Source organism: Hemitrygon akajei, chromosome 6 (assembly GCF_048418815.1).
Source record: "Hemitrygon akajei chromosome 6, sHemAka1.3, whole genome shotgun sequence".
Classification (NCBI taxonomy): Eukaryota; Metazoa; Chordata; class Chondrichthyes; order Myliobatiformes; family Dasyatidae; genus Hemitrygon; species Hemitrygon akajei.
Window position 1 is genome coordinate 119,755,978 of NC_133129.1, and position 20,084 is coordinate 119,776,061.

The window sequence follows — 20,084 nt, forward strand, 5'->3', positions numbered from 1 at the left end:
GGTGTGCTGGGACAATGGCAATAACGTGGGTGGTGTCAACAGCCTCAATAAACAGGTTAGAAAGGCTGGCTCCATTACAGGAGTCAAACTGGACAGATTGGAGGCCATGGTAAAACAAGGACCCTACGGAAAATACTGGCAATTCTGGACAATGTTTCTCACTCTCTGCATGCCACCTTGGCTGAACAGAGGAGCATTTTTAGTAATAGACTAAGACAACTGCTCTTTTGCAAGGAGCACTGTACGAGATCATTCTTGCCCTCGGCCAGTTGGCTCTATAATGAATCAACCAATAGGCCGGAAAGTGATGACCCCCTCCTGTTAGACTGTATACGGTAACACTTTTTAAAATTCTTTCTACTTCTCTTCTAATATTTATATCTGTGCACTTGTAATGCCACTGTGAAACTGTAATTTCCTTTGAGATCAATAAAGTATCTATCAATGTATCTTGTGTTTAGAAAAGAAATTTTTGCAGTTGGAAGTGAGGTGCTAAAAGTATTGATTAAAGAGAAATCTGTGAAATTAAGCAAAACAACTTTAAAAAAAAGACCTGAAGTAGAGCTATTTCAGCTGTATTTAAGGCTCAAAGTTATGTTTGGCCTTTGATACAGCAAAATGTTTGCAGGAAAAGTGAACAAAGCCCAGCCAGTCAAGTATGGAAATTCAGGACATTTCAGGTCAGAAACCCCTCAACAGAACAGGGAAGAGTGGAGGGTGTATGGTCTTCCAGGCTGAGCAAGGAGCAGGAGTGGCTTGCAGAATGAAATAAGAAATGACAGATAAGATGCTAAGCAGCAAAAGAATTAACAGTTAGACATTTTAAAGTACAGTCAGCCCTCCTTATCCGTGAGTTCCGCATCCACGAATTCAACCAACTGCGAATCGAGAAAACCTGTGGAAGTGCTCTTCCAGCACTTGTTGTTCGAGCATGTACAGACTTTTTTTCTTGTTATTATTCCCTAAATAATGCAGTATAACAACTATTTTACATAGCATTTACATTGTATTGGGTATTATAAGTAATCTAGAGATGATTTAAAGTATACGGGAGGATGTGCGTGGGTTATCTTGGATCGGGATTAAAAAAATCAGAAGTTCTCTTACTAAGTAAGTCATAACAGGTCCATCTAGTATTATTTAGCGTCAGTTAGTCAAACGTTTGTCTTAGTATATAGTATATTAATTACCTTTCTATGCATATAAAACACTTAAGAACATATGTTTCAGCGCTGGGCTTGGGAACGGAAGTTCCCGAGTGTGAGCCAGTGACAGACTGATTTCGAGTGCGCTCTCCATCCATGCCGGGTTGATGTGGAGAATCAAAAACTCAAAACTCAATAATTAAACCACTGCGTTGCTTAGTAATAATTGTAGCTTTCATCGGTGCAGGGCCTTTCTCACTTTATCCTTTAAAATTGTTCTGATCATTGACCAACGTAGCCTAACGCTTTTCCAATGACCGATGGCGTTTCACCTCTTTCCAATCACTTTATTATTTCCACTTTATTTTCAATCATGATCGTGATTATTTTTGTGAACAGAAACACTGCAGATTCAGAGCTCTGCCGCCAGGTCCTAATGTCCAGCGGACTGAGATAAGTTAAATAAGGTCTGGAGTTCCGCTGGGTCCTAAGGTCCATCACATTAAGACAGGTTGAATAATGGACTTGAGCATCCGCATTTTTTGGTATCCGCGAGGGGTCCCAGAACCAATCCCCCATGGATAAGGAGGGCTGACTAATGTGAAAAAGGTTCATAAGCATGATAAAGGAGCAATGTACCTGAAATTGGTAAATTCATTGTCCATTCCAGAAGGTGCAGAATGCATAGAAGAAGATAAAGTGGTAGTGAAGGAGGTCACAGAGGGATTGAAACAGAAAAGAGATTGAGAATGCATCACAATACTCAGGATCATCCCTTTGGACTAAGGTTGAGTACTCTGCAAAGTGATTGCCCAGTCTGTATTTAGTTTATCCATTGCAGAGGATGTCAAAGTTCAATGTACATTTATTATCAAAGTATCTATATAGGATAGAACCTTAAGATTTGTCTTCTTGCAGTCAGCCACAAAACAAAGAAACAGCGTAGAATCTGTTTAAACAAAAAAATCCCATACAAGACATGCAAAAAAAGAATGAATCACATAAACAACAAAAAAAAACAAATAGTACTCTTAATATTAAGCATCAAATTGCAGAATTCCCAAAAGTAAGTCCCAGCCATGAGCCGCGAGCTGAGTGAAGCCAGTCCAGAAGCCAAGGGCTGCAGCGTCAGCCACCGAGATGGTCAGTTCGAATACTAAATGCAGTACATTAGATTAGAAGAAGTGCAAATGAATTGCCTGGATAGTTGCTTGGGTCACTGGAATGTGGAAAGGGAAGACCTCAATAGTTAATTTTTGTCTGTCCTCTGGTTGTAAAGAAAGGTGCTGTAGGACAGGGAGTGTGAGTATGAACAGAAGAGCAGACCAGGGAATCACAAAGTGAACACTGTCTGTGAAATTCAAAAAATGGAAGATGTTATTTGATGATGGAATGTTGTAGATGGGAGAAATTGTGAAACTTAATATGTTGAGCGTGAAGACTGGTGGGATGGAAACTGAGTACCGGAGAAACTACTTTGTTGTGAATGTAGTTCAGAGTTCCATCCACTGTGACAAGAGAGGAAGTCAGCATTTCAGGAAGCAAGACATTTCATAGGCCCAGAGTGGACGCCTCATCATTGGTACAAATGTGATTGAGAAAGAAACTGGGAAAGAAAAGAAATGTATCCTTGCAGTAGGCATTGTTGGAGGATATATAATGAAGGCAATTGTGCGAATCTGTCAGTTGCAAAAGCTACTATAGCTTGACTTTCTCCTGAGAGATCCGGAGGGGGAAGGGTTGTCAGAGATGGACCACAAGGTGGAAATTGGGAGCAAGCATGGTAACAGTTTGGGATTCTGTGAGGGTCTAGTCATCAGTGTCTTTGAGAAACAATCGGAGTGTGAGAGGAAGCCTAGAACAAGGGCAGTTCCATGTTACCAATAAAAATGCAGGTGTGGCAAGTAACCATGTCAGGTGCTTTGGCCAACATCTTTCATTTGGAAAGGGTAATTGGAATTGAAGAAATTTTTGAGTGATAGGGCAAGTTTCGTACTCCAAATTTGCATGAACAAAAATGATATACAGCTGCATCATGGCTTCTCGACATTTATGCTCAAACAAACATTAAATAACATTTGGGAAGACATATCACAGCTGTATAAAGAGCAGCTGATATTGTGAAACGGAGATTGTAGAACAGAGCAAATTTCCTGGTCTCTGGGTGAATATGATCTGGGATGAAAATGAATGTCTCCACATAAAATGAGCTTTTGCTAGTTATGCTTCATGTATCTCTTCATATTCAGAAAAATACTTATCTTTCAAATCTATTTGGGATACTTGGCATTTGCAGATATGAGACAGCTGAGGGAAAATAACAGATGTTTTAAAGTGGAATGGGTAAATGGAATATTTTACAGAAATACAAGCAAAATCATAATGGTGATTAGAGTTTCTAAACTGTAAGAAAAAGTACTTCAATGTTTGGAGGTTTGGCATTTAAACTGTTTTTCAACAATAATTTGTTATCTGTGTTGACACTGTTTTGAGCTATTCATCAGTTTGGACTACAGAAGACTTTTTTATAATACACTGAGTGGTTAATTAGTTTCTTTGTCTCTTGTAGGTGTTGCTCCAATTCAAGTGTTAATGCCTGCACTGTCACCTACAATGGAAAAGGGGAACATTGTAAAATGGCTGAAAAAGGAAGGTGAGGCTCATATGTAGTATTGTAGAGTTTTGTTTTTCCACAGGTTGTTAATTTACTGTTCTATTACTGTTGGTATTAAAATATCAAATATCCTTTGTTTGCTATGTGCCATGTCGTATGGCATAAGTAATCATAACCTTGCCATGACCATGATTGTTCTTGGCAAATTTTCTGCAGATCTTCTCTGGGCAGGGTGACCCCAGCCATTTTCAATGCTCTTCAGAGATTGTCTGCCTCGTGTCAGTGGTCACATAACCAGGACCTGTGATATGCACCAGCTGCTCATACGACCATTGACTACCTGCTCCCATGGCTTCACATGAATCTGGTTAGCTGGATGGGAGGCCTAAGCAGATGATACACCTTGCCCAAGGGTGACCTTCAGGCTAGCAGAGGGAAGGACCGCCGCACACCTCCTTTGGTAGAGTTATATTTCCACCCTGCCCCTGACAACACACATTAAGAGTATTTAATTTTTAAATATTTAAACACAAAAATGGAGGTCCTAGAGATCTGAAATTGGAAGATTCAATTTCACTGTTGATACAGCTCTGTCATATTGCTACTGATCAAGACTACACTTAGATGGTAAATAGTTAGATTGGATTTGTCCTGGCATTGTATCAACAAGACATAGCTGTATAGTTCAAACACAAGGAAATCTGCAGATGCTGGAAATTCAAACAACACACACAAAATGCTGGTGGAACACAGCAGGCCAGGCAGCATCTATAGGGAGAAGTACTGTTGATGTTTTGGGCTGAGACCCTTCGTTAGGACTCTTAGTCTCATTTCAAGTAAGTTATGAAAAAATATAATTGTTTTCAGTAAGAAAGCTTTGAAAAATTCTGAATATTTAGGCACCATTGCTTTATTTGTTCATTTTCAGGATCTGGACATGACCGGCAAGGCAAGCGCTTATTGCCTGTTCCTAATTGCCATGAATAAGATGGTGGTGAGCCTTAAGTTGCTGTAATCTTACTGGTGAGGATGTACTCACAGCGCTGATCAGGAGGGAGTTCCAAGATCAGGGCACAGTAATGATGAAAGAGTAGAAAGAAATTTCCAAGTGATGTTGCTATTTCCAAGTGAAGTAACTTGTAATGCTACTGTGACAATGTAATTTCCTTTGGGATCAATAAAATATCTATCTATCTTTCTATATATATTTATATGTGTCTGTGTGTGTGTGTTGTTAGCTGTATAGTTTTCCACATTAGGTAGATGCCAATGTTGAAATTGCCATGGAATATCATGTCTATAAGCACAGCAGTCCATCTATATACTACTAAAATTCTCTGGCTCTGTTTGTCTGTTTGTGACCTCCAGTTAGCCCAAACGGTGCATTACAGCGGCACTTTTTTTGACTAAATGAACTTAAAATGCGCTAACTTACTGAATGCATGCAAAGTTCAGGGTTATATATTTGTATAAAATTGCTCACTCACCAATGAACAGGCTCCGCTTTCCACAACCTCGAGCTGATTCCAGCTTTAATGGAAACCGCAACACGACACTACGACGCATGCGCACGGCCAGCCTCAGCAGCGCCTCACGATGCTCACAGCAGTGACACCAAGCGGAGCAAAAGGGCAGGGCAGCTCTATTTTGAGCAGTCACATTCTGCTAATCTCCATCAGCATGTGCAGGATTGGAACAGATCAAACTGCCACCCATCAATAAGAGATCATTAAATCTGATTGTAATGACGTACTTCGAAACACCCATCAAACCCTTTATATCACGTCCATTTAGGAGAGTGCCAACCACATCATCAAGAATAATCAGCAACCTGGAGGCTTTGGTGTTACTGGTTGGTATCTTCTATCCAGCATTAAGGTAAAAAAAAATATGGTCAGCCTAATTATGCTGCGTGGAAATAGAAGGGGGACATTATGGTCAAGAGATGACGCCAAATGTTGTCGGGAAGCGGCAAGGAGAGGTAGAGAACAAGAATCGGATGAGGCCAGGGCAGCACGATTCCAAGATCAAAGACAAAGAACAAACAGCTGAAGTGAGGTGGGATGAAAGTGCTGCACGTCTCCAGAATGACAAAAACAGGCACAGAAGGAGGAGAGAGGAAGAGAATGCACGTTTCCGAGATCAGAGACAAAGAACAAACAGCAGAAGAGATGGCAGATGAAAGGACTGCACCTCTCCAGAATGACAACAAAAGTCACAAGGTGGCAGATTAACCAGAAATGTTGCCATCAAAACTGTCCTTGGTTAACCGAGGTGGAGCTATATTTACCTTGCTATGCGTCTTTCTTCTTGAATAAACTGAGTTTTTCTTCTTTAATTTCCAAAGCACATCACATCAGACTGCACTACCTTTCTCTCAAAGGGTCACCCCGTTGTCTAGTCATGACTAAGGCCTTCCCTAGCATTGAGCACATCGACACAGAGCATTGTCACAGGAAAGCAGCATTCATCACCAGGGACCACAGCAACCAAGATCATGCTCTCTTCTCCCTGCTTTTATCAGGAAGAAGGTACAGGAGCTTCAGGACTCTCACTACCAGGTTCTGGAACAGTTATTACTCTCAGCCGTTAGGCTCTTGAACCAAAGAGGTTAAGTTCACTCAATTTCATTTGCGCCATCACTGAAATGTATCCACAAACTATGGACTCTCTTTCAAGGACTCTTCATCTCATGTTCTTGATATTTATTGCTAACTTCTTCTTCTTACTGTTATTTCTTCTTGTATTTGCGCAGGTTATTGTCCTTTGCACACACTACACTGAGTTTATGTGGTCTTTCATTGATTCTATTGTGTCATTGGATTTATTGAATATGCCTGCAGGAAAATGAATCTCAGAGTTGTATATGGTGACATATATATTCGTACCATGTCATATGACATGGATAAGCATGATCTTTCCGTGACCATGATTGTTCTTGGCAAATTTTTCAACAGAAGTGGTTTGCTATTGCCTTCTTTGGGCAGTGCCTTTACAAGATGGGATACCCCAGTTATTATCAATACTCTTCAGAGATTGTTGGTGCCAGTGGTTGCATAACCAGGACTTGTTATGCACCAGCTGCTCATACGACCATCCACCACCTTCTCCCATGGCTTCACATGACACTGATTGGTTCGGGGGTGGGGGGGGGGGCGCTAAGTGGTTGCTACACCTTGCCCAAAGGTGATCTGCAGGCTAGTGGAGGGAAGGAATGCCTTATACCCCCTTTGGTGGAGATGAATCTCACCCTGCCACCGCAGACATATACCGTAGATTCCGGATTTTAAGCCGCTACTTTTTTCCCACATTTTGAACAGCTTTGAACTTTGCGGCCAATAATCCGAAGCGGCTAATGCATGATTTTTTTCATGCCGCCTCGTAAACATTTTGCCTCATAACAGTAGACCAATAAAATTGATGAGTAGTTCACAGAGGTCCAATGAAATTGTACGATAAATCAAGCGCACTTTCACAATTAAATTATTGTAAATCAGTCATTTGTACTCACCCTCATCAACATGGAAAACACTCGAAGCATTGTGCTGCCTACTTAGTTTAAACTATATTTGTTTTCTGTACTACATCGCGGGATGCTATGACGTCACACCCGGTTTCGCGGTGTCTTGTGGGAAAATGCCGGTTTGCGATGAAACGGGACGGAGGGAGGGAGCGCATTACGCGAGCGGCTTTGGATCTGAGCGAACTCTGCGTTTAAGTTAAAGGTGATCAATAACTTTTCCTGGTAGGCTGCAATATATATATTTTTTTACCAGTCGTTAGGAGATATTGGAATGTTGTTCAGTAAAGAAGTATACGCAACGTATATTTAAAAGTAGCCGCGTACGGGCACGGTTCGAAAAAAAGCATTTGCAATATGTATTTGTTTTTGTTACCATATGGATTTAATTAAAAGTTAAAAAAATCCTCACGTGTAATATCTTTCTGTGTAAATATCTCATATTACAACGTGGGACACCTGCGGCCTAAAATCCGGTGCGGCCTAAAATCCGATGCGGCCTTTACAATTAAAAAATTGATTTTATTTCTAAAATTAGAGCCAGCGGCTTTTAATCAGGTGCGCTCTGTAGTCCGGAATCTACGGTATGTACTTTAATAATAAATTTACTTCGTACTTTGGGCTTGATCTACAGGCAAGACTTAAACACAACAGCCAGGATGTTCTCAGCTGTTAATTATAAAACTTCCCCCATCTATCGTGCACCAAGTGATTCCCTGAGCTCTTTGATGTTCATTGTCTCCCAGTCCATCACTACTAAAGTTTAACAATTTTGTTCTTGTATTTAAGTCTCTACAACTCCCATCTCAAAAATTATGCAGAGTTGGGGAAGCTTGGGAAGGAATGATCCATTAAACATGAACAGAAAATTTTCAAGTAGAGACGAGAGGGGTAATATAGTTAAGTATGGACCAAGGCATAGGTGTCTATGATATGACAGCAGAGTTTCAGGTGAGTTTGATACATTTAGTTTGACCAGTCTGAAGGTGAAAGTATTAGATAGAGTTGAAGGAATAGGGGGAGATCATGACAGAGGATGTGGAGTTTAAAAAGAACAGAAGTGGGTTAAATATGATGAGAATACTATTAACTTGAAATAGTAGCCGAAGAAGTGTCTTGATAATGAAACTTGGCCTGAAGTGTTGACTGTTTATGTCATTCCATAGATGCTGCCTGACCTGCTGAGTTCTTCCAGCATCTTGTGAGTGTTAATCCAGGTTCCTATAATTTGCAGTGTCTCTGGAGAAGCAAGGGAGCAAAGTATGAGGTTAAAAACATTGACTCTGCCTTTTTCAATGCTTGTCTGAAGCACATAGTTTCCGATAAGTAATGCTGGACTTCCAAAAAAACAGTAACGATGTCTAGGTGTTATATCACACTCTCCTACGAAGAAATGCTTAATACTTGGATAAATCAACATAACTGACATTCTACTGCATACAGCATTTCATGCTGTTTGTGTGGCATTCTCTATGGTACTTTTACAATAATGAATCTTAACCTTTTTTTTAAAATCAACACACACACAAAATGCTGGAGGAACTCAGAAGGTAAAGCAGCATTTAAGGAGAGAAATACCGCAAATTCCGGTGTATAAGGCAAGAATTTGGCCCTAAATTTTGATGCTAAAGTTAGGGGGTCTGCTTATACAGAGGGTGCCAACTTTGGAAAAACAAATACACACAAGACAGGTCGTATTTATTGGCTGTTTTTGAGTCAAATTCGTTCCACTGTCGATGCGTGAATTCTTTGAATGGTTTGTTTAAACTCACATGTAGAGGCTGGAGCTCGGACGTCAAACCACCGGGGATGACTGCAATGACCGTATTTTCAGCTTTCAATGCTGCTTTTGTCTCACCTGACAAGTGCACTTTAAAACATGTCCCAGACAAGTAGCGACTTTTCCTTCCTGAAACCTTCGGGGCGTCGATGTCACATCTCTTTAACCCACTTCAAGCAACCCGCTTCGTCCATCCAGCAGCGTTCTTGAACATAAACAGCACCCCGCGGGAATTTTCTGAGCAATCTTTGTTTTTTGTCTCAACACAAGATCACGTCTATTCATAAATTGGGCACACCAACTTTATGTAGTTTTTAAATTTTCGCTGACCTCATGGTGTTTTTTGGCCTATTTCAACACTTGAACTCAAATCATTTCTCTGGTAACAATGTATCCAGACGATCGCTGGTGATTCACCCACTCTAAAACTTTTTCTTCCATTTCTGACCACTGGCATGTTTTCCTGCGGTTTGCACATTTGGCCTTTGGCATTTCCCTCAGTGTGTCCTCTGCCTTTCTCCACTCTCTCACTTGTTTCTCGTTTACACTAAGCTTCTTAGTTATTCGTTCCTTTAGCAAAATCAACAACCTTCAGCTTGAGGTCATGTGACCTTCATCATATCGCATTCATTTAAATCTTTTGTACCTGGTGGTCATACACGTACTGATCTCGCCACCCCGTGTTATGTTTTAACGAGATTACGATGGGCGCTAAATGATTTCACGGGAGTTACATTTCAGAGGATTCTTTACCATTGGGAACCTAATCCAAAACTTCCCTCCCTGATTTATTTATTAGGAATTCGCTTATTACGCTCTACAATGTGTAGGCCTGTTTCCATAGCAGGTACTGGTTCACAAAATGTCCAGGTTCCGGATCCGGCAAAGCTGAGTACCAGCATGTGAGATCTTGTGATCTTTTCTGGTTAAATCAAAAACCTTTACAAAAGGGGTCGGCTTATACAAAGGTAACATGAAAAAGTCACATTTTTAACCTTGAAAATGGGGGGGGGGGGGGGGGGGGGCTCAGCTTATACACCGGAACTTATGGTAAACAATCAGCTTTTTGGGCCAAGACTCTTCATCAAGACTGGAAAGGTGGAGAAAGAGGCCAGATTAAAAAGGTGTGTGGGGGTGGGGGGGGGGGGGGGGAGGAAGGAATACAAGCTGGCAGGTGATAGGTGAAGCCAGATGAGGGGGAGGTGGATAGATGGAGGAGTATGTGAATATGCTGATGTTAGCAAGGTGTTTGTGCTTGATCCTCATCACCGTACATTCGAGTTGCATGGTCTTACTATTATATTGTATTTCTGAACTTCAATCATAGTGTTTGTCCCACAGAGTTAAATCTTCTCAAGTTACCAATTAAACTGCTTTCAAATTAAACCAGATAATGATAAAGATACTTGACAGATGAGGCAGCATCTCTGGGAAAAGAACAGTTGACATTTCAGATCTGAGACCCTTCATCAAAACTGGATGAAGTTTTTTGGACTAATGTTAACTCAGTTTCTCTTTCTGCAGATCCTGCTTGGCCTACTGAGTGTTTCTAGCATTTTCTGTTTTTACTTCAGAAAATGCTAGAATATCTGGGATCTTTACTTTAGATTTCCAACACGTGGCATCAATTTGGTTTTCATTGACCTTGTAAATGAAAGCAGCTTTTCTGAGCTGAAGGACAATACGTAGGGTGGGGCAGATAATTGTGGCCTACATTTCAGGAACAAGAAGGATAAAAAGTCATTTGAGTAAAATGTTTTCTCTTTTAAGAGTGTGCCTCCTAAACTAGGTCACTAAAATATTTTCCTTAGCTTCATCAATGATTTTAAAATTTAACCGTGGAATCCCAGTTTATAATGGAGATTTGATCTTCAGATGTTCATTGCTTTATTGTGTGTGGGAGTCTGAATTGAACCCTTTCACTGATACATGATATGTCACTTAATCTAGCGGAACTGTACTTCAGAGGGTCTGAACCCTAGCAGTTGAGTCTAATGCTACTGAAAAGCACCAGCTGGATCGATGCCCATGGAATTCAAAATGTAACTGATCAGCGCTACCTCTGCTGAGTTGGCAATTTTCTAAAGCGAAGTACTGCCACCAGCCAATGGTTATTGCTGTAACAACCAGGTGGTGAGTCACATGACCCAGCTCACACCAGGAGGTCTCTTTATGTGATCTCCATTTCTCATCACCAAGATTTATATAAATAATAAATAAGCAGGTGACGGACAATAGCTTTAATAGCTTTTTTCCTTTCAGTTGCCCATGGCAAAGTCATGATTAATTATTAATTCCTGCAGATTTTTGAAGAAATCTTTGAGGGTTGGCAATCTAAATAGAAATCAGTTTTGCTACAGAGAGCAACCTCAGAGTGCCTGATTTCTCTTGCTGGTAATTGGGCTATTTTTATATGGAAGTTAGCCATTTAAACATGGCTATAAACAGCAATGAAAGCAAAATTATGATGTTACAAAAATAATAGGTTAACGTGAACCAAGCAATTCCTTTTAAGTTGTTGAAATAACTAATAATAAAAGAAGCTATCTATGTATGTATTTTGGAAATGAAAAGTATATGTCATGATTAAATGTTGTAGCCATACCCAAGAACATATTGAAGAAGTGATAAATCGCATAATCAAAATCATAGAATGCTGTGTGATAAGACGGATTGTGAATGTTCGGTACTAATGTGGATCGGGAGACATTCAGGACAAATAATTCTGATGCTAAAGACAATTTACAGTAACCAGTTAACCTACTACACTCCTTTGGATATGGGAGAAACAAAAATGCTGAGTGGAATCCCAATCATCAAGCGGACACCCTCTTGGTCATAGGTCACATCACTAGATATGTTGCTTTTAGCTGTGCTACTGTGCCGTCCTGGTAATGAATCAAGATGTTTCATAATGTAAGCTGGTGTTGGCAAAAAATGGTTCAGAGTAATGTGACCAGGATATTTTTAGTGATGTGTCGTGGTAATAAGAATCTGAGAATTGACATAAACAGACGCCATTACAGTAATGTTGCTATTGTGCACTGGGAAAAATTCAGGAATACGCAGTGCAATGGTGGAATAGATCTGGAGATCTTCAGCACCTAAGTTACAGGGAAAGGCTGAGCAAGTTAGGTCTTTATTCTTTGGAGCGTAGAAGGTTGAGGGGGGACTTGATAGGGGTATTTAAAATAATGAGGGGGATAGATCGAGTTGACGTGGATAGGCTTTTTCCATTGAGAGTAGGGGAGATTCAAACAAGAGGACATGATTTGAGAGTTAGGGGGCAAAAGTTTAAGGGTAGCACGAGGGGGAACTTCTTTACTCAGAGAGTGGTAGCTGTGTGGAACGAGCTTCCAGTAGAAGTGGTAGAGGCAGGTTCGGTATTGTCATTTAAAGTAAAATTGGATAGGTATCTGGACAGGAAAGGAATGGAGGGTTATGGGCTGAGTGCGGGTCACTGGGACTAGGTGAGTGTAAGCGTTCGGCACGGACTAGAAGGGCCGAAATGGCCTGTTTCCGTGCTGTAATTGTTATATGGTTATATGGTTATAAAATTCACTGATAGTAATTCAGAGCTTCCTTTCATGAATTCAGAAACGGATATGAATCTTATTTTGGTCCCTTTGGATAGGGGCTGATGCTATTGACAGTCATTTACTTAATCTCTAACTATGCTAGAGGCTTGAAAAACTGGAAAACTGCATTTAAATTGAGTAGTAAATCACCAAAAGTATATTGTCTTGACTAATGGTGCAGAAAATTAAAGAGATCTTCAGCAGAGCCATTATTTTAGTTCCTTGCAGGGTGAGAAAGTACAAAGAGTTCTACAATTTCATGTTCAAAAGCATTCATTGAGGATTGTGTTTTAGCTAGTTATTTCTTATCCTTAGCCAAGTGTACATTTGTAACTAATTATGAAATCTGACCACGCAGGTATAAATGGTTCAACTTGTGGCATGCACAAGGCATTCAGCCATGACAGCAAAATTACAGCAATGGTACCACCTGAAAATTTCCCTTCGATGCCCAAGACATCCTTACTCAGAACTGCATTGTAGTCATTCATCACTGTCGGGTCTAGATGCAGAAACTTCCTATACTTGTCTGACCTACTCCACATCTCATAATGAAAATAGAGGCCTAGAGTAATACAGTATGAAAGTAGGCCTTTCAGTGCAACTCGTCTATGCCACCAGGATGCTTGTTTACCCGTGTGGTACTCATTTCCTTTGAAATCTTAGTTATCAATGTCCAACTATCTTAAATGTATTTCCTCTGGCAGTTCATTCCTTACATAGAAAAACCTACAGCACAATACAGGCATCTTCCACTTTCTTGGTGAAGAAGTTGTCCCTCAGGTCCCTTTTTCTTAATCACACTTTAAACCTATTCTCTTTGAGGAAAAGGATTATGCACCTTCACCCTATCTATGCCCCTTTTGATTTCACCCCTCAGTTTCCTAGGAGATAATATTCTAGACTGCCCAACCTCTCCCTATAATAAGGTTTCAACATTCAAGTTTATTTATCACATGTACAACAAAACATACAGTGAAAGGGGTTGTCTGCATTAAAACCAACATCCCCGAGGGTGTGCTGGGGGCAGGGGTTGTCTGCATTAAAACTAACATCCCCGAGGGTGTGCTGGGGGCAGGGGTTGTCTGCATTAAAACCAACATCCCCGAGGGTGTGCTGGGGGCAGCCTGTAAGTGTCACCACCCGTTTCGCACCAACGTCGCAGGCCCACAAAGATGGGCAGAAAAACACAAAACGCAACAAGCAACAAAACAAGCCCCATTCCTCCCTCCACTCACACTCATAACCATCTGCTAGGATGGCCGAACACTTGGATGCAGCGGCCACTCTGGGTCCAATCAAAGGTGTATTAGTGCATTCTGTAAGCCACTTATACAATTGCAAGTCACTGCTCTATACTAAGAACATCAAGTACTGCAGGACTATCCTATCAGCGAGTTGCTCGATAGCAACGGAGCTGGACTTATTGTGTATTCTTGTTGCATTGTCCCCTGAACTTTTTGCGTGTTGTTGTGCCATGACAGTGCGTGGTGTGAATGATTGTTTGGATGTTCGTATTGGAATCGCAAGACCCTGACATTGGTAGTGCAAGTCAGGTTCACTGCTTCATTAGCAGGAGAACTGCATTGCTTTGGTTGTGGCAAGGACGAGGCTGAGGTCAAACTTGTAGCCATCCAGGAGAGGAGGGGTTGTGGTGATGGAGAAGATCCTTTGTGGGGTTGTTAGACTCTGTATGGGTTGTGTCCTGGCCCCTCCCATCCGTGTTGCTGTCCGGTGCCTGCGCAGCACTGCCCTCTACTGTTCAAGCTGGATCAGGACTACTCTCTGCCCCCAAAATCACCCTTGCACACACAAAAGTCAGCTAATAAAACAACTAAATCTGAGCCCTGACTCATCACAGGCCTTGAGCGCTGGTAACATCCTTGTAAATATTATTTAAATTCTTTATGCTTAATGACATTCTTCCTGTAACAAAGAAAAGCTGTACAGAATACTCCAGGTGTGTCCTCACCAATTGTGACATAACTTCCCAAATTCTGTGTTCAGTGTCTTGACTGATGAAAGTTGGCATATCTAATATCAGAGGGCATACATTTAAGGTGAGCGAGGCAAGCTTTTTGCACAGTGTGGGAATCCTGGGATGTGTTGCCATGGGTGCTGGTAGAGGCAGGTACATTAGGGACTTTTAAGAGCCATTCAGATAGGCACATGGGTGTGAGGGAAATGGACTTTGGATAGACAGAAGGGATTAGTTTAGTTGACCATTTGCTTACTAATTTTTTTGGTTCAGCACAACATTGTGGGCTGAAATGCCTGTTCTATGATCTATGCCAAATGCTTTTTTCACCACACTGTGTCTACGACACTCTACAGGGCCCAACCATTCAATGTAAAAATTCTACCTTGATTTAACTTCCCAAAGTGTAACAACTCTCATGCATCTGGATTGATTGCCATTTGCCATCTCTCAACTCACCTACCTGGCCAATCAAGACTCCAAATTTTGAGAACCGCCTTCTCTTTGATAACATCTCATTTTCAAACTTGCATGCTTGGTGCATTCTCATCCAAATTGTTTGTATCAGTGACAAACGGCAATGGACCCAGCGCAGATCTCTGTGATGCACCACTATTAACAGGCCTCCAAACCATTAAACAACCTTTCATCATCACCCTGTTTCCTATCATCAAGCCAACTTAGCTCACTGTCCCTGGATCCCAGACAATCTAACTTTGCAACAACAACACACAAAATGCTGGTGGAACACAGCAGGCCAGGCAGCATCTATAGGGAGAAGCGCTGTCAACGTTTCGGGCCGAGACCCTTTGTCAGGACAGGACGTCTTGGCCCGAAACGTCGACAGCGCTTCTCCCTATAGATGCTGCCTGGCCTGCTGTGTTCCACCAGCATTTTGTGTGTGTTGTTGTTTGAATTTCCAGCATCTGCAGATTTCCTCGTGTTGAATCTAACTTTGCAGTCTAGCTACAATAAAATAAAAAGTTGTTATTTTTAATATCTCCTTCTCCCACTTTCATTTAAAGGTCCCATTGTACTAGTAAGTGCAGGAGAATCCTCTCCATTATTCTTGTCAACATTTATCTGTAAACAATGTCACCACAAAGAGATTTCAGTGTGTTAAAACACATAGAGCCATTCATACGTAAATTGGTTCTTTTGCTTCTTTGTGTAACTGTGACCACTTCACAAATTAGTCCATTTATTAAGTACATTGTGCGAAAGTTAATGTATAAATGGTTTGTTCTTTCTATGTTCAACAATAGATATTTTTTCTGATGTCCTATTTTCTCATGCTAGGTGAAACCGTTCATGCCGGTGATGCTTTGTGCGAAATTGAAACGGACAAAGCCGTTATTACCTTTGACTCGAGTGAAGATGGTATTTTAGCAAAAATCATGGTAAGAAAAATAATTTCAGATTGAGATCCACACATGAATAATAATGAATACAGTGGATTTTGCTTAATTGGGGCACATTGGGACTAGTAAATTTTGGCTCAATTCTGTGGCTGTCTTAATCAGCCGAAGTTTCATGGAAATAATTAAAAAGGTATATATATTTTTTAAAAAGACAAACTACCATTTAACTGAGTAACATTATATATTTAAATAAAATACAAAATAAATCAGAACACTTCTAATACTACTGTACCATAAAACTGTGTATTAGTTCCTAATAGTTAACGATGGAAGAATTAATCCAGTGTACACTGCTGCCCTCTTTTGACTGTAAATGAACAAAATGTAGATAATAGACTGCTTTCATACAATTTTTGAAAATGGCATTCTCTCATCTTTATTTTGAATGTAACATTCAAGATAATTGTCGATACCTTCAAATTCTTCGTAGGTCCTAACTTGTTAAAATACTGAAATTTTTTCATTTTCACTGCTGTCCTTTTTTTGGCATCTCCAAGTCTGAATGGTTTAAGCAACAGTGATCAAACAGTTCTGAATTTGCTTCTGCTTATTTCTCACTATCAGTGAGAAAAATTGTTACTTTTTAAACAGAGCACAGGTAACTGATGCTATTTAAAAACTGTTCTCTCTAAGCACGGTGTAGTGTCTAACAGCCACCCAAGTGCACACGTCTGACAGTCGTAATAAACCCAAAGTGCACTGCAGATGCTGTGGTCAAATCAAGACGTACAAGAAAGCTGGATGAACTCAGCAGGTCGGGCAGCATCCGTTGAAAGGAGCAGTCAACGTTTCAGGCCGAGACCATTCATCAGGTCTAAAGAAGGATGGGGCAGGGGCCCTATACAGAAGGTGGGGGGGGGGGGTGGAAAACCAATCAGAGGAAAGATCAAGGGGTGGGGGAGGGGAAGCAGGGAGGGGATAGGCAGGAGAGGTGAAGAAGGAATGTAAGGGGAAAGCACTATGGGTAGTAAAAGAAGGCAGAGTCATGAGAGGTGATAGGCAGCTAGAAGAGGAGACAGAGTGAAGGTGGGATGGGGGAAGGGAGGGATCTGCCGGTTGCCACTCACTTCAACTTTCCTTCACATTCCCATTGGGATATGTCCATACATGGCCTCCTCTACTGCCATGATGAGGCCAAACTTCGGTTAGAGGAACAACATCTCATCTACCGTCTGGGTAGTCTCCAGCCCCTTGGTATGAACATCGAATTCTCCAACTTCCGGTAATTCCCTCCCTCTCCCTTCCCCCATCCCACCTTCACTCTGTCTCCTCTTCTAGCTGCCTATCACCTCTCATGACTCTGCCTTCTTCTACTACCCATAGTGCTTTCCCCTTAGATTCCTTCTTCACCTCTCCTGCCTATCCCCTCCCTGCTTCCCCTCCCCCACCCCTTGATCTTTCCTCTGATTGGTTTTCCACCCTCTCCCCACCTTCTTTATGGGGCCCCTGCCCCATCCTTCTTTAGTCCTGACGAAGGGTCTCGACCCGAAACGTTGACTGCTCCTTTCAATGGATGCTGCCCGACCTGCTGAGTTCATCCAGCTTTTTTGTAAGTCATAATAAACGGTTTGGCAACAGTCTCTTGACCCAATTAAGCAGCATAGAGTCCCAAATAAACAAAGGGAATCTCAGCTATTTTCTAATAAGCAGCTGTTCCGATTAACTGATGGCCAAATCAACCAGAATCCACTATATTTTCTATTTAGTATTATGTAGCAGAATTGAAGCTAAGGCAAGTACCGTGGAAGCTAAAAGATCAAATTAACTTGTATTGACAGTGTAGTCTCAATTTGCTGGCAAAAGGACTGGAGTTAGCAAAGCTTAACTGGTTGATATGCTAGAAGTTCATCATTGCTAATTGTGATCTTTTTATTACGATTTTTCTTTTACAGTTGTTTTGATCTTATATATGCAACTATTTAGTGAGAATTATATTCAGATATCAGAAAAGCTAAAGCTATTTACATGAATTTTAGGAAGCTTTGTCTCCTTTTTTGATTCGCGGACAATTTGAATGTTGCTGTGCTGTGGTTTATGTTTCCCCAGTTTCTCTTCTTTTTATTTGTTTGACCTGTATTTTGAGTGGTGTTATCGACAATCTTAAATCTCTAGGCCTTTGTAATATCATAAGATCAATAACAATCTTGTTCCACAATCTAAAGCAATACATGGATTGGGCAGAGTTGTTTTTGCATGAAATCTTGTTGACAGCTGAAAGAAATTAGTAATTATCTTGAAATGAACATTAATTAAAATTAACATTATGGAATAAACGTTTGTCAACTTTTAGAACCTTGTGTCTTACAGTACTTAATTGCAGAAGATGGTATCTACCAGTGAACTACACTTGAATGGTATAGACCAGTGTGCAGACCTCTCATGTTCTTGGCTAAATTATGTATAAGGGCTGTGCTGTAGTATTCTATGACTCTTAAAAGATAACTTGCAGATTGCTCATTCTTAAACTGAGCAAATCTGTCTGTATAGTTACTCCATAATTGCTCTGGGAGTTAAGTGAATTCTCTGAGCTTCTCCAACCTCTGCAAATAAAACTCTTAAGATAACAGTTCACTGCAGTCATAAAGAGTTGAATGTTGGCAGGTTTCCTGTTAAATTTACTTCCATACTCTTGAGGGTTACCATAAAAATTAGTGTACATGTTAGGTTTCTAGTTATTTGAGGAAAGTGCTGGAATAACATCTGGTGTGGTGGCAGCTTGTACATTGTGACAAATACTTGGGTATTTTAATTTGATTAAAATATAGGTTTGGTGAAATTTAACTAATTTTCCATTAGTTTACATTTTGCTAATTGAAGCAATAAAATTTCAAAACACAACATGGTAAATACAATTCAAGTTTAATTGTTATTTAATCAGACATGAATACAGCCAAACGAGACCATGTTACTCCAGGGCCAAGGTGCAAAACACAGTACCAACAGTCGTACACAGCACATACAAGATAGCAAGCGCATTGGTATCACAGCCACGCAATAAAAGAGTTCAAACTCGAGCCATCAATGTACAGTTGACCACAATAGAGCTTGTCTTCTGCTGAGCAAACACTGGGAGGGGGTGCACCAACTCCAGCCTGGATGCTGGCCTCATTGGAGAGCACCAGCCCGATGCCTCTCCTGGTAGCTGTAAACAGGTCATCAGTCCATAGAATGACACAGAGATCTGCGGGTGACCACAATAGAGCTTGTCTTCTGCCGAGTGTACACTGAGGGGAGGGCGCAGCACCAACTCCAGCTTGGATGCTGTACCAGGCTGCTCCTGTGGGGTGCACCTGATCAGATGCCTCAAGTTGGCCTGTACCTGATCTTTCCAATTCGGCCCGCTGTTTAGATCGATCAAACCTCGAGTCTTCCATCGATTCTGGGCCTGGGCCAGCTACCTTGATTCAGTATCACCTCCGCTTGCCTCGACTCAATTCTGCCACATCGAATTGCCTCCAATTCCACTCCAGCAGTTTCATGCTCAGGCCAAGCCGCCTTGATTGGGCCTGTAAAGGACCTGCTGCGACCGTCCATGTCGTAGCTCCAAGTACTGATCCATGCTCTAAATTCATCAACCTAGTCCAGATTCTTCTCACATTAAATTATACGCATTTCAAAGGTCAAAGTAAATTTATTATCAGAGTAAGTGTGTGTGTGTGTTTACATCCCCTAAAGTAGTGAGACCATAGGTTATGGGAACATTTCAATGATGGGGCAAGTGAAGTTCCTCCCCTTTAGTTCAACAGCCTGATAGTTGAGAGGTAATAACTGTTTCTGAACCAGTTAGTGCAAATCCTGAGGCTCCTGTACCACCTTCCTGATGGCAGCCACAAGAAGGATGTATACCCTGGGTGGTGAGGGTCCCTGATGATGGATGCTGCTTTTCTGCAACCGCACTCCATGTAGGGATGGCTTTAGCCATGATGGACTGGGCCATATCCACCATTTTTTTTGCAGGACTTCCTGTTCGAGGGCATTGGTATTTCCATGCCAGGCTGTGATACAATTTTCAACCTCGCATCTATAGAAGTTTGTCAGATCTTTAGAT

General features: G+C 41.1%; 1 protein-coding gene across 2 annotated transcripts in view; it reads left to right on the forward strand.

Annotated features, from left to right (window-relative positions):
- pdhx (pyruvate dehydrogenase complex component X) overlaps positions 1 to 20,084 on the forward strand; it is a 231,935-nt gene that overhangs the window by 30,505 nt on the left and 181,346 nt on the right. For both annotated transcript variants that reach the window (XM_073049131.1, XM_073049130.1), the window contains exons 2-3: positions 3,715 to 3,798; positions 15,915 to 16,015. In XM_073049131.1, the coding sequence (XP_072905232.1) occupies positions 3,715 to 3,798; positions 15,915 to 16,015 (185 nt within the window). The remainder of the gene's footprint in view (positions 1 to 3,714; positions 3,799 to 15,914; positions 16,016 to 20,084) is intronic.